At 56.5% G+C, this 15201-nt stretch overlaps 1 protein-coding gene and 1 long non-coding RNA gene across 3 annotated transcripts in view; one reads left to right on the top strand and one right to left on the bottom strand.

Annotated features, from left to right (window-relative positions):
• NEK6 (NIMA related kinase 6) overlaps window positions 1-15201 on the bottom strand; it is an 84153-nt gene that overhangs the window by 35160 nt on the left and 33792 nt on the right. Inside the window, exon 2 of the mRNA XM_036107903.2 lies at window positions 9891-10008. Coding sequence (XP_035963796.1) covers window positions 9891-9980 — 90 coding nt within the window. The 5' untranslated portion in view covers window positions 9981-10008. The remainder of the gene's footprint in view (window positions 1-9890; window positions 10009-15201) is intronic.
• On the top strand, window positions 186-5335 carry LOC144380070 (uncharacterized). Of its 2 annotated transcripts, none has more exons than XR_013443834.1 (3): window positions 186-991; window positions 1883-1971; window positions 2284-5335. It is a non-coding gene; the product is annotated as an uncharacterized LOC144380070 (long non-coding RNA). The 2 variants fall into 2 exon arrangements; XR_013443835.1 differs by having other exon boundaries at window positions 186-1323.

Below are 15201 nucleotides of genomic sequence, written 5' to 3'. Positions count from 1 at the left end.
TCCCTTGCGCCCAGGTCGGAGCCAGCAAATAGAGCAGGTGCAATTAAGGGGTGAAGGGAGTGACCCGTCAAGGTCACACAATAAGGGGGAGGCCCTGCTGGGTCTTCCCAGCCCCAACCCTCCCCCTGCAAGTCGTCATCAGATGTGGCAACTTCCCCTCCTGGGGCTCCCATCTCGAACTTGAGAAAACTGAGCATCCATCTGCAGCCTTACCATTCTGAGCCCTTGTTTGGATAAACAGCCCCCTTCACGGTGACATGAGGAATCCAGACACTTCACGCTGACTCTCCAGGGGCCAATGCTGAAACCCACCACGGAGAGTAGGGCCTGCCCCGGGATGGAGCTGCCCGGTGAGGTACCCCCTTACCGTCCCCACAACACAAGTGCAACGTGCCCTGGGGAGAAGGAGAGGAAGGGGTGCCCACTCGGGCCCTGGAACGTGGGGGAGGAGGGGAGGAGGCCACGGCTCTGGTCTGCCCCGCGTCCGCCTGGCAAAGTGGGCCCTCCTCCTGTTACAGCCCCCACCCCCCACTCCGGGGCAGGGGATCGCTGCCGCTGGGGACCCTCCGGGCTGGGTGCTAGTGCGGGGACAGGCTCTCGCGTGTAGTATGGGTACAGAAACATCTGCGGAGTTCATTGGGGGAAGTGGGGGTGGGACGAGAAACACTGAGGGCCCCACTGAAGCAGGAAGGACAAGTGTGAATTTCCCAATGTGAAAAGGCCTCTTCCAGACTTGGGCCGGAAGCACGCACGGGGGTGAAAGATGAGGTCTTTTATTGGGCTGCGTTCTGGAACTCTCCTTCACCCGAATACCAACCTGTAGACAAAGAAGCCCTGGCAGGAGCCTGGGGAGCCCTGTGTGAGTGGCATCCTATTGAGGATGTCTGTTCTTAATCAACTTCCATGTTTTCCTTCTTTGTCTTTACTACACGAATGTGTTCCGTTTAAACCGTGAAATGGGCACGGATGAGGGAAAACACACGCCATCACGGTAAGGTTCAGTAAAGTTAAAAACCCAATAACTAAAGTCCTCACCCCACGACCACCTACGAAGGCTTTAAGACCCCACGTGATCCGACCACCCAGGCTCCTCACACCTCTGCGATCCTGCTGCTTTATTACTTTCTCCCGCTCACTTTGCTCCTTCCACACTGACCAACCTCTTTTGCTCTCACTGGGCCTTCTGCCTGGACCGTCCCTCGAAGCCTCGCCGTTTCTGTCCCTCCCACACTTCCGGCTCGTCTTCCTTCTTCATTGCTACCTTCCAGCGTTCCAAATCCCGTATTTTACGTCGTGACCTGTCCGTCTCCCGACCACCGGCAGGTACGCCCAGCAACATGGTGCCTCGCATGCGGCAGGCACTCAATAAACATTTGTCGAGTGGGTAAATATTCACATCTATGGAGATGGCGTACTTTTTAAACACCCAGAATTGTGTGAACACATTACTCTGAGACTTGCTTTTCCCTCTCTCAGTAACTGATGGACATTGTCAGTTGACAGGGATTTAAATAACCCCAGACCACAGTAAGCTTGTTTCCTGTATAGCTGTTGTCGCTATAAATAATGTTGCAATAAGTATCCTTATATATATTTCCTTACGCATATTTCCTGGGTCCCTGGCTGGTGATCTGGGGCAGTTACCCAAGCCACTCTGCCCCACTTTCCTGTCTGCAAGGCGGAGAGGTATAGAAGCATGCCTGTTTCATAGGGTCGCTGTAAGGATCACGTGAGATTGCTGAGGTTTCCCCCCCACACACACACACACATACAGTAGGTGCTCAGTGGTCCTTATGACTGACAGGCGGGGTCTGGAGCAGGGGAGAGGGGCCCTGAGCAGCTACTCCTCACTCCCACTCTCGGCCTTTCTGAACCTGCCCAGATCCAGCCCTGTGCCAAGGAAACCCCGCTGCCAGGAGTGAGTGATGGAAGTCTGAGCCTCACAGCCTGCTGCCTCCTTCCCTCAGCAAGGTAAGGGTTAGGCCAACCTTGACTCTGAAGTCTTGAGGCATAATTACCCACCCTGGGGAGGGATTTGAAGCCGCTCCCTACTGGGGGCTTAGCAGGAGGGAGGGCTGGTGGAGAAGGAAGACCACATTCTCATCCACCGCATACCAGCGTCTGTCAAGCGAGTTCCTTAGTAACAGCAATTAACCTCCCTATATACTAAGCACCCACGTAAGAAGAGCGAGCATTTATTGAGCACTTACTGTTTGCCGGGCACCGTGTAGAACGCTTCCCATGACCCGGTGAGTAGGCATCACCATTATCCCCACATTTCAGGAAACTGAGGCTCGGAGGGGAGGCAGTGGCCGGCTCCAAACCTCACAGTGAGTAATGGGAGGGATCTGAACCCGGGACTGGGGACTCTGGAGTCTCCACCCGTTGAGCTCTACCAGGTGGTCTCCCAACTCAGATTCTTCCTCTGCTTTTCCTTCAAGACCCCATGACTAGCCAGGTCTATGCTTCCTGATTCAGCTGGCTTCTTTCTTCCAGGCACCTGAGACCCTGCCCCCCAAACACGGGCCTCTCCAAAAGCACGCCCCTGTCTTTGTCCCCTCTGTGTCCCCTGAGCGGAGGCTCTGACCTGCCCAGAGCGAGAGCTCGGGGCATGTTTGTCAAATGACACGGAGGAACGTGCTCCCAACGGCCTGGTGTGCTGTGGGCCTTTGGGATGCAGCCACTGTCCCTTCGGAGTGCAGCCGAAATGCCACCCCCTCAGAAGAAGGTGACTTCCTCACACCCGCACGGATGGCGCATGCCCGTGAAGCTGACGGCACGGCCGCGGGCTAGTAGGCGCCCACCACGCGGCAGTCACCCGCTAGCTGCTTACACAGGTTTTGTGGCTGCGATCTCCTAACAGCCTTGGAAAGCAAGGCTTTTCATCCCACATCATAAAGAAGGGAACTGAGGCACAGTCACACAGCTGGTCCGTGGGGAGCTGAGACCTGAACTCCCTGCCGATCTCAAGCCAGCTGCGCTGAGAGGCGCCCTGGGCAGGGCCCCTCCCCTCTCAGGGCCTCAGTTTCCCCCCCGGGACAGTGAAGCATTTGGAGGACGTGATCTCCTAGGGTCCCTGCTGTGCAAACACTGGGCTTTTCACTGTCACTAGTGGCTGGAGTCCCTTGTCCACCCCAGAAATGTGCCCCCAAAGGCCACGCTGCCCCGAGGAAACTCCCCGAGGCTGGGGGGAGGATGGGGGGCGACATCCCAGCTGGCATCCTGAGACTCCAGTGGCACTTCTGCATATGCGATGACCCAGATTTGCATTTCCTGTCACAACCCATGCGACCTAATTAGAGGAACGAGCTCCTGGGGGGGGGGGGGAGGTTCCTCCGGCAGCAGCACCTCGTGGGAGGGGGACAGCCTGGGCAGGTTTGGGGACACAGCACCCTCACAGGGGTCAGCATGGGGTCCTGTCCCCCCCCGATGCCCTCTGTTCAGGCGGGGGGCAGCGCAGGACACAGGGCGCAGTGCCTGAGCCAGGAGGGCCCAGACTCCGAAGTAACTCAGGGGCTGTGAGTGCAAGAGGAAAAGGTGAACGGAGTTCTGGTCCCTAAGGCCAGGCCTCTCTCCACTGCCACCTCCAAGGGCTTCCTCCCCTCCCGGGTCAGCCCTCAGCGAGCTCCACTCTGGCCCCTGCAGCCGAGTGAGTCCGTCCACAACAGGGGGACGTTAGCAGTATCAGCCCCGGGATTTCTCTGAGGATTCCAGGACGTGATGCTGGTGCCAAGGGTCCCGGGAGCTCTGAGCTGCCCGGCAAACTCGGGGCTGGCCCCGAGCAGCTCGCGCTACACCGCTCAAAGGCAGTAATCCTGATGGCCTTTCTGAAAACTGCTCATCTCATAGTCCTCACTGGCCCCTGTTCCGCCTGGAACCCCATGCTGGCTCCTGGGAAAATTAGCATCAGCCCAGGGGGAGCGGAGGGGTGACCGCCGCTCCGGCTCCCTCAGCTGAGACACTGACACGGGGGGGAGCAGAGGCCTGGGTTCAAATCCCAGATCTGCCACGTGCTGGCTGGGGGCTGTGGACAAGCACTCTGCCTCAGTTTCCTCATGCGTACAATTAAGGTGATCACAGGGCCTCCTTCCGAGGGCTGCTGGGGGGTAAGTAAGTTACTGAATGAAGGCACCTGGGAGACGCTGTATGGTGTTACTGTCATTAGGGGTATCAGCGTCGCTCAGTCTGCAGGGCGAGGACCAGGGCTGCACCTGCCTCCCAGGGGGCTGGGGACGAGCCGAGATGGGGAGTTCTCAGCGGCTGTACCACCGTCCCCACCATCCCCACCCCACTGAGGGTCTGCACTGGGGCTCTTGCCAGCTCTGGGCTCTTTGGCTGTGAAAACTGAAATGAATTTTGAAGTCAAAGAATAAGACCGATGACACCCATGACGTCAGACGCCATGTTGGGGGTTTGAAGTATTCCATCTCGCTTAGTCTTCACGGCCCCATTTTACAGATGAGGAAGCGGAGGCTCAGAGAGGTCATCGACCCGTCACCTGACTGCAGTAAAGCCCCTGTGGCCTTCTGATGTCACTGTCCCCTGCACGGGTCATCCAGGACTGTTTGCCAAGGGACCGCGCTAGACAACAGGCTTGCCTTGCCTCCCCGTCTAGGGTGGGCCACTCGCAGGGCAAATGCTGCTGGAAGCCATTTCTGACTCCTCAGCTCCATTCCGCAGGGTGAGAGCCCCTCAGTGCTCCCCCAGAGGAGGAGCAGGTGGGTGGAGAAGCTGGGAGGTGGCGGGAGTGATGCTGACCACACTCCGCTGCCAGCCACAGTGGGGGGAAGGAGGGGGTCCGCACTGCCCCGTGGTGGGGGAGAGGCCATCTCAGCGAGAGGAGGAGCCTCAGGGAGCAACTGCCCAGACAGCAGAGGCTCGGCAGAACAAGGGGCCAAGGAGAGGGCCAAGGTCCCCAGGTCACCTCTATCCCCAATCCCACCCCCCCTGCCAAGAAATGCTGCCAGGCTTCTCAGGTCAAGGCTGGAAAAGGGGGGGGGGTTGTGTGCTGGTGAACCACCCCAGAAACCTCCGAGAAACCCAAGCTCTCTTCTCCAAGTCAGATCAAATTAGGCCACAAACACCTCCCACCCTGTGCTAATTTGAGTTTAAAATGTTTGAACCACAATAAGCCTCAGCCATCGACAAATCCCCCCTTTAAAAAAAAAACAAAAAACAAAAAAAACCAGGAGCATAAAATTACATGTTAAAAGAATAAAAATGCATCCGCCCAATTAATTTTCTGAAATCTCATTAAAAAATTTAGCCTGACTAAGTCAGAGTTCTGACCTGAATTTTAATCATCTTTACACTGAATGGGTCTTTTTTTCCCTGATATTTGCAATGCATCATTAATTTTAAGGCAACTGTTTCTGTGATTTTAAAAAGCATACTTGATCAGAATGACATTTCCTGTAAACGAATTTCACCTTTAAAGACATCTGACACCGTGTGTGGGGAGTTCTAATGGATTCAGTGTATGTGTTTACGGTGATGTGTTTTAAATCTGTGTTACACAAAAGAAAGGCAGGGTTTACAGAGAGTCTATATTGTCAGGCTCTTTACGAGGCCGACCCCGCTCAGGTCTCCACAATCTGGCTAATTTCAAACCCAAAGCTCATCTTCCCTCTCGCAGACCTGGTGGCAGGAAGGGGTGCTGTGGGGCCACAGGACATGGAGAGACTCCTGGCTCTGCCCCTCAAGAGCAAAACATATGCGGTATTTATCTTGGTTTCCTCCCCTGCAAATCGAGTTCTGAATAAGACCTACCTAGCTCCTAGTTGGTAGGAGGATGGGATGAGGTAAGTGCCAGGTAGTGCACTGTTGGCATGACCACCACCACGACCGTCCCAACCTGGAAGTCTACACTCAGCTCCCAGGGCCATCAGCACATGGGAACAGTGAGCAAGATGGCCAAAACACAGGAATCACCTGGTAACAAAGCATAGGATCGCCTCAATTGCAGTGGGTCCCTCAGGACAATTCCCGCTGACTGAGCTCAGAGGAAGCTGAGCTTAAACATACATAAGAGAATCTGGAACCAACTCCAGTGACTAGCAAGCCAGGACTTGAAAGGTGAAAGCCGTAAAGAGCATCAGCCATGCCGCCAGAAGTCTGGATACATCCTCTACTCGGCTCTCCCTCATCCCTTCAGTTACCAAGTGCAGTTGGTTTTCTCCCTGCAAGTCTCTGGAATCTTCTCTCCCCGTGTCCAGCCGTTTAAGACCATGGCACCATCTCACCGGGGAGAAGGCAGTGGCCTTGTCTCCTCCTATCTGCACCCTACCTGTGCCTTGAGCACCAGCAACCAGTGATCTTTCCAAAATGCAAGCTCCCTTGTCCACCTAAAACCACGAATGGGCTCACCCATCACTCACTATAGACTCAGTTCCAGATGACGCAGCCTTTCATAAGCACCAGCCGTTCTCCCATTCAAACACTGGTAGTTAAACACTTGCCTAACCTGACTGGTCCTGCACCTTCAGGCCTGGCTCCTTCCTCTTCCTGGGACATCCTCCTCTCCCTGTCTTGCCCTAAATCATGGCCAGCCCACCTGTCATCTCTCTAGAACTTTCCCTGTCCCACCCCACCCTCTGGGCTCCCTCAGCGTCCGCCCGTCCCTCTGTGGGGCCTTCCACCTCGCACACGGTCTATACCCACTTCTGTGTGGGGCTCCTCAGCAGACCCAAGGCAGAAACGAGACAAGCATTTGCTGAATTTACAACACGTCAGCAAACACTTCTTGAATTTTAATAGCTGTTAATATTTGGTCATTAAATCTTACCTAACTACCAACATTGCTTTGGGAAGATTTTCATAAAGATTTTGGCCTGTGTGATTCAGATCTGGAAGCAGCCGTCCCACCCCCTGAAAAGTAAGGCGCATTCCTCTTTCTCTGAATAGGGCCCAATATAACTGAACTTGGCACGTCCCAAGCAGGTTTGCAAAGACTTTCCAGATGGAAGACACATTAACCAGGGCTTTCTCAGACAAGAGCACCTTTCTCCTTCTTGGAAATTCACGTGGTTCTTAGTGGGTCAGCTCTGTTTCATTCCTGATGAAAACGCTCAGCAGCAAACTGGTAAAATCATAAAGCATGGGGGCATCAGAACTCTTTCTCTCGATTGCATGCATGCATTCATTCATTCATTTGAAACCTCAATGATTTCACATGTGACTCCACCACGTTCAGCAAACGTATTTTAGTAAGAGGACAGCTCTCACAGCTAGAAAGCTCCCTGAAATGACAAACCACTAGCCTTGGGGCACAGAAACTTAACAAAACCAGTTTGAGTGGTTGCTAAGTTGTTCCTTCTACACTGCGGGTATTTCAGCTCTGGGCTCCTGAGCCATGAACACGAAAATGAAGGTTAAAAGAGAAGAATGAAATCCGTGACACCCATATTTTCCCTAACACCCACAATGTCAGACGCCATGCTGGGGGTTTAAAGTATTCCACCTCACTTAGTCTTCACGGCCCCATTTTACAGATGAAGAAGTGGAGGCTCAGCTCATTTACCCGTTGTTGCCTGGCTGGTGAGGGCTGGAGTCGGGATCGGAGCCCCCCCCGCCTGGTCTAGAACACAGTATTCTCGCCATCGCGGGCCCTGGCTCCTTCTCCTAAGGATGATTTCAGGGCAACAGCAGGGCCTCCTGCCATCAAGGAATATGGCTCTGCTGTCAATTTCAGGTGTTCCTATGTCCTGAGACAGGCAAGATTCGGGCCGCGATGTCTCCCCAGGCGGTGTTTAAATACCAGCGCTTCGTGAGTGGAGGAGAGAGGATGCACCTGCCTGGCCTCATTCCCGCCCTGACCCGGGGCAGTGCCGGTGTCTACAAGGCTTGTGCACCCCGGCTTGGCGTCCCCGGCCAGATGCTGGTGGGACGGAAGGCCCCTTTGCCGACGGCTGCCGCCCAACGACGAGTAATCGTGTCTAATCCACTCCAACATGTGTGACCAGACGCCCGGACACCGCCGCCTCGCCTTGTTCGTGAAATAATTACGGGGCTCTCTCTTCTGCCAAATGAGGCTGTAATTAACCCTAATTGCTCAAAATGCAACTGGCTAATTCTGGGAGATTAATCAAGGGGGACTCAATTGTTAGTGAATGACTTAATATGACAAATCGCTGCATTACCCGAGGAGGCCCCACTGCCCCCAGCCATCAGTGAGCTGTCCTGGTGGACTCGGCACCAGCAGTGGCCACGGGCCTTTGGGCTTTCTGGGGTCTGCCTCCCCAAATTCCACCTGGGAAATGGGCCCGTGTCCCCTCCAGTAACCGGAGTGGAGAGTACAAATAGTGCAGATGCCCTAGGACACTCTATGTGGGGGGTGTGTGTGCACGTGCGTGCAGACACACGAGTGCACGCTCGCACACACACACACACACACACACACACACACTAGTAGACACCGTGTCTACTAGTTCACATGTCTCACCTCTTCGTGAATCTGTAAAATTGCTCCTTTCCTTGGGCTGATGGAGCCCCACACAGGGAGCATGGCTTGATGAGAACTCAGGTGTAGAAGGATCTCAGACTCATCGGCCTCCTTGGCCAGGCACCTTTGTGCAGTACACACCCGCACAACTGCACATGGAAGCCCTGGCCAAGCAGGTCAAACAGCAGAGTCCACCTGATGTCCTCCAACAGGAAGCAGGCACTTAGAGGCTGTGACGAGCCTTCCGGGGCTCGAGAAGGTAGCTGTCTCTGAGTCTCCCCTTGATTCGGGTCTCATAGCTTTGGGGACAAAGCCAACCCTGGACATGACTTTGCATCATACCGGGCTGTCCACAAGGCCCTGCAGCACCTGGCCCAGGTGACCTGCCCAGCCTGCCCCCTCCAGGCCTCTGCATGCCAATCCCTAAAGGAGGCCTCTCTGGCCATCCAGTTTGGATCATGTGCCTTCTGGAGCTCCATGGGCCCCTGAGTTTCTTCTGCCCTGTTTCCTACCTTTCTCTCCCATGAGGCTGTGTGCTTTCTAAGAGCAGACCTGTGTCTGTCTCACACACAGCCATGTCGGGGTGTATTACATGTATCTGCAGTTCACTGACTCCCCTGGCATTGAGGGGCTCCTCTGGGCCTGGCCTGGGATGATGGGACCGGTAAAGCCCCACCCCCAGATCTTCTGTTTAGGAAGGGAGGCAGACTTGGGAACCAGTTCCCCAGCGGAATGCCATGGCCAGAGCCCAGCGCCTGAGCCACACAGCGGGGGGAGTGGGGTGGGACAGGGAGGCTCCCTAGAAGGAGCCGCATTTGGACCGAGGCCTGGACGAGGAGTCAGGGAGGGCACTCCAGGCCCAGGGAACAGCATATGCAAAGGCACAGAGTATGCGGGCAGCTGGGAACCCCAGAAGCCACCTTCAGAAAAGCTGCGGGGGGCTGCCTGGCTCTCCGAGGATCTGCACAGGGTGAGGTAGGTGTAAGGAAACCAGTGTCCTGAGGCTCTGCGGGTTCTAGATAAGAGGCTGAAGAGGGCCAGGACGCAGCTAAAACCAAAAAGGGAAGCCAGCTTCAGCTGAGAGTAAGGAAGCACTTTGTGACTGCATGCACAGGCTGCCCGTGCCCCCCGGAGCCCCTCACTCTCTCCTCTCTCCTCTCACATGGCCTTTCTAACCAGCCCTGATCCCGCAGACATAAAGCTATTCCATTCACACGGAAATCCCAGAGTCCGGCACAGAGAAGGCTTCTCCGAGTGCTGCTGAGTGAAATCAGGGCTGACCAGGTTGGTAGTGAGCCCCACTCCCACCCCCGGAAGCATTCACGAAGTGACTCCGTCGGGGGCGGGGGGGGCGGGGAGGGCTTCCTCCAGTAGCTGGGATGAAGCAGCCTCAGGGACCCAGCTCCCTGCTGAGTCCCCAGTGCTCTGCAGACAAAGACAAAGGGCTCACCTGTGAGTCCGGGGGGTGTGCAGGCCCTGGGCTGTGGCAGAGGCTGTTCGGGCTTCCTCCGTGGGCCATGTGGCTGGGCTGTCCGGCCATCCTGCATGCCAGCCTCCCGGGGCACGGGCTGCAAAAGGAAACGCGGGCTTTCTTACACACACGCCTATTCACCTTCTCCCCTCCATGTCACCAGGCTGGACGAGGCACTTCCGTTGACCCCATCTTCCAGCGGGGGGTACAGAGCCACCCAGCTCAGAAGCCGCAGGGCTAGGACTCCATGCCCCACAGGACACACCTTCCCTCCATTTCCCGTCTGATGAGGTTGCGAGGATCATCCCCACTGGATAGAGGGGGAAACGGGCTCTGCGCAGGGAAAAGTCTAAAGGCGGCCCCCCCAGCCAACAAAGGAGGGGCCGGATTCCACTCCACAAGAGCTGGGCTCCAAAGCCTTGTTCTTTCCACATTATTGTCCTCCGTGCCTCCCGGGGGCAGTTACAAAGCCCTGTCCCCCGTGATCACCCCCACAAAAACCCAGACTGACCGCCTGGGTGGTCAGGAGAGAGACCGTGTGTCAGCCTGCATGCAGGAGCTGCAGGAAGGACCCAACATCTCCATCCTTGCTGGGCCCTGGTACACCAAACCCGGGGAAGGCCAAGGCCATGGGTTCCCCTCACAGCGCTGCGTAGACCTCCAGGCAGGCGCAGAGCCCTCTGCACAAGGGAGCAGTCCCCTGTGCCCCCCAGGGTTTGGGCTGCCACGTCAGAGGCCCCTAGGAGAGTCAAGGATGCCAGCCACCAGTTGTCATGGTAACCACAGCAGCGGTCCCTGATAAAGCACCCACTGTGTTTCCTGGGCCTGAGCTAAATGTCATCTAAGAAGCACTCCCAACACCACTTCCCCTGGTGTCACAGGCAGCCTCTGCCAGCCTCACTAGCGGAGGGCTGCCTCTGGGGCACGGCCCAAGGCAGAGCGAGGTACAGCCAGAGGTGAGAGCCGGCACCTGGCCACTACGATCCTCCCGGACGCAAGGGGCAAAGCCCTCCCCCTTGGGAGGAAAGCCTTTCCTGCGGCCACAAGCATTTCTGCAGCAGCTTCCATGCCCAGGGCCAGGCCGGGGCTCCCACAGCACTGCGGAGAATGACAGGGCCTGATGCACGGGAGGTAGGTCCCTATCATAGTGCAGGCGTGTGGTGAGGGCCCCCGCCCCGGCTGTCCCCCGGACTCCACACCCCAAACAGAGCCCCTCAGGACCGGCCCAGGCTGTCACAGCAGCTTTGTCTATACCCTCCGGAGCCAGAGTCGAGTCCCTAGAAATTGGTGGCCCCTGGACAGCCCTTAATCAATGACCAAGGGGTCCGGTATGAAGTGCCCTTGCCCGGGTCAGGACACTCGGGCACTCCGAGGTGTGACTCACACTCCAGAGCCCTGGGTGGAGCCAGCGGGTCCGAGATCACACCCCTGCTCGTTGGCCTCCCCCACTCCCTTACGGTTTTCTCACTCTCAGGGTCTGCGTCTGGAGAACCAACCAGAGACATCACTTTCTCCCTAGACGGACTCTCTCAGTCTTTAACCTGGTCACCTACACCCCAGCCAAACCCCAACCTGAGAGCCCACCCCCCTGGTCCAGTGGCTCAGCAAGCTCCGTTGCACAGACCTCCCAAGTCCACACCCGCCCTCATTAACACAGCGGCGTCTGCACGGCGAGAAAGGAGTCTCTTCCTTCCTCCCCACTGTAGATTCTTCCAGCTACAGGGGGTGAGCATCCAGCCCTCCAGGCTCAGGGATGTCTGCGATGCCTTTTGAGCTATCAAAGCATGTCCACCAAGCCCCAAATGACCCACTGAGCTTGACTCTCCAGTTGTGTCTCCCTCGGAACGAGGCCACGTGGAGCAGATGGACCGGACTCAGGCTCGCAGGGGAGCCCTCCGCAGCGGGGAGTCGTGCAGGGTGGGCGCCGCGTCCTGCCAAGCACGGCCCATGCTGTCCCCTGGCTGTGAAGCTGCCAACACTGAGCCAGGTTTGACCCCCAAACATGGCATTTTATGTAGAGATTTTTTGCTCTCTTTTTTCCCGTCTTGAATCGGCGGCAGGAGGAGGGCGCTGTGGGGGTGTGTCCGTACTTCTGAGCCCTCTGCCCCCGCCATCCTCCCTGACTCTGTCCCAGTGTGAGACTCTCCTCCCACCTGGGCCCCCCAGTGCCTGTGCCCTGTTCACCAGCCCTCCTCCGCGTGCGCCACCGAGGCTTCCTGAAATGCACATGGGACCACGGCCCCCTCGGCGTCTCACCACCATCTGTGCCTGAGCTCCCACACCGGAGCGCACACCCCCAGGGTGACACAGTGAGGACTGGTAGGAAAAGCCCCAGGATAAACACACAAACACGAGCGGCTTCCCGAGGCAGCACTGTTACTCAGTGGGGAAACGTGTGCGCCGATGAACCGGATTCGGAGGGAACAGAATGTAAAATGCGCATGCATTTTAAGATAAAACCGGTGACTCCTGTAGGCTTGGCAGCTGCTGCGGGCTGCATCCCCAGACCCCTCGGGGTGACATGTTCACCGTCCTCTGCCCTTAGGGAGACCTCCAGGGAAAGGCTGGAGAAGAACTGTCTTCAGCAAAAAGGTTCTGTCTTTATCTCTGTAAGTGTCAGAGCGGCCCAGAGGCAAGGCCCACACGTGCACCTGCCCACCTGCCCACCTGCCGACGGACTTCACGTGGACTGCTGACCACGGCATGTGCATCTCTACATCTCCCTCCCTGCATCCGACCCCACCCAGCCTTTTGGGGCCAGTGGGCCTGGGTTTGCATCTTGGCCCTGTCACTCACCAGCTGGGAGCCTGGGCAAGTCACACTGGGCAGAGGCTTAGCAGGTGTCTGCCAAGGTCATCCCCACTTGCCCTGTGCGGTATTAGCGGCACCCTCCGAACATCTGTGCCCGGAGGCAGCAGACTACACACTCAGGAGCCCACCCCAGACCTCACACAGGGCTCCAGGAGCACTGCCGAGGGGTCCCTGGCCTCATCAGAAATAACAGTAATGATAATGATAAGTCAACAGTTGTGTGCTCTGATTATGCTAGGCCTTGCTCTGTACACTTCACCTCTTCGCCCATCTCATTTAACAGACCCTGCCTCTCATGGGATAGGGTCTATTATTGTCCCATTTTACAGAAGAGAAAACTGAGGCACGAGGAGGTTAAGAGATTTGCCCAGATCCGTGGCAGTGGAGCCAGGACTCAAACCCCTGGTGGCATCTTTGCCCAAAACCACCTCCCTGCACTCCTCACAGGCTCTTAGTGGCAATTCCTCATCTTCCTTTCCTATACACAAGGTGGAGAACTTCCTACGTCATCTCCCCACTGAACAAGCCCCTTCCCTCAAAAACAGGGAGTGGGCAGGGGTGATCCCTAGGCTGGAGGGCCACAGGGGGCCATTACCCACTGCAGGGGCCCCATGGACAGGAGCCCCCAGAGTCCGTGCCCTTTGGGACAGCACAACGGCGATGCAGCTCTGCTGTCCATGGTACCTTTTCTGCCAATGCCCTGGGGCTTTGGTAAATGACTGTTCCTAAGAGCTGTTCTATTTTTTTTTTTTTTTTAAAGATTTTATTTATTTGACAGAGAGGGACACAGCGAGAGAGGGAACACAAGCAGGGGGAGTGGGAGAGGGAGAAGCAGGCTTCCCGCGGAGCAGGGAGCCCGATGCGGGGCTCAATCCCAGGACCCTGGGATCATGACCCGAGCCGAAGGCAGACGCTTAACAACTGAGCCACCCAAGAGTTGTTCTATCCAGAACCTAATGGAAGGGCTGCACCATGTCCTCCCCAGTGAGGAAGAGGGGACTTTGTTCCAGGAAAGCAGCAGCCAAGGAGGATTCTGCAAGTCACAGGCTCCTGAGTGTCAGAGAGGGACACTGCAAAGGGGAAGGAGGCAGGGAGGGGAAGGAGGAGGGGAGAGGAAGGGTGGCGATGAGGAGGCGGGAGGAGGCAGGGAGAGGACAGAAGGAGCGTGGCGGGAGGGAGGGAGGCAGAAAGGGAAGAGGGGGATGGTTGGGAGGAAGGCAATGAAGGTTCTCTGAACATTTCCAGTGGGCCAGATCTTTCCCATGCATCCTGGGGCTCTTGGTAGACCCATTTTATAGATGAGGAAACAGGCTCAGAGAGGGGAAGCTCAAGGTCATGGGGCTAGATTTGCTCTCAATGACTCCAAAGCCCCTCCTGGGTCCAAGGTAGTCCCTGCCTCTTGCTCTCCAGGGGTGCTGCATTTTCAGAGACTTTGCATTCTGTCTATACCTCCATGGAAGCCCAACCCCTTTACTGAAGATTCCTGCCCCAAACTGCTTCTTAGTGGGTGTGGATGCAGAAAGACCAAGGCAGAGATTCAGACTGACAGAGTGCAGGGAAAGCCCTTCAGCACACATGTGCATCCCCGGGTTGCACAGGGAGCTAGCAGCCTGTGCCTGGTGGCTCCTGCCAAGTCGAATAACAATGAGGCCCAAGCTGCCAAGCCCGAGTCAGGGGCCAAAAATGCATGGAATGTGAAACCTGGACACAGGCCGCACTGAGGGCCACCTAAAAGAGGGCCTTTCTTCTGTGGGGAGCAAGGGCCCTGCGTTTCTGAGGCACAGTGGGTGCACAGTGCGGCTCCCAGCCCGGGTTCCCCATGCGTGCGTGTCCACCAGGTGCCCAGGGACCACATCAGGATGCGCCTAAGGGTTCAGCGAGGCCTGCCAGGGAGCCAGGTGCCTCGGTTCAAATCCTGGCCTGGCTTCATTTAACCATGCAGTGACTCAGTTTCCTCATCTGGAAAATGGGGTATCTAATATAGATGTTCCTCTTAGGGTCACTGAGAGGACCGAATGTGTTTACAGATGAAAACTCCTTACAGCAGAGCCTGATACATGTGAAGGTCCTCGGAGACTCTGTCATTAGCACTAACCCTCACTGGGCGGACGAGTGGCGGACACGGGGACTGGTGCTCAGAGAAGGGTGGGGACTTGCCCAGGGTCACACAGCTGGTAAGCGACAGAGCCGGGGCTGTTGGCCCCCAGATCATGCTCCATCTGCCTCACTGCATGTCCTCTTTGGGACCACTCTGGAACAAATGCCTTCATCGCTAATGTGAACTGTGGCTACCTTTCTTTTTTTTTTTTTTTTTTAAAGATTTTATTTATTTATTTGAGACAGAATGAGAGAGAGCACATGAGAGGGGGGGAGCGTCAGAGGGAGAAGCAGGCTCCCTGCTGAGCAGGCAGCCCGATGCGGGACTCGATCCAGGGATTCCAGGATCATGACCTGAGCCGAAGGCAGTCGCTTAACCAAC

This window comes from Halichoerus grypus, chromosome 14 (genome assembly GCF_964656455.1).
Source record: "Halichoerus grypus chromosome 14, mHalGry1.hap1.1, whole genome shotgun sequence".
NCBI lineage: Eukaryota > Metazoa > Chordata > Mammalia > Carnivora > Phocidae > Halichoerus > Halichoerus grypus.
The sequence above is the reverse complement of the archived record's forward strand: the minus strand, read 5'-3'. Positions and strand labels throughout refer to the sequence as shown.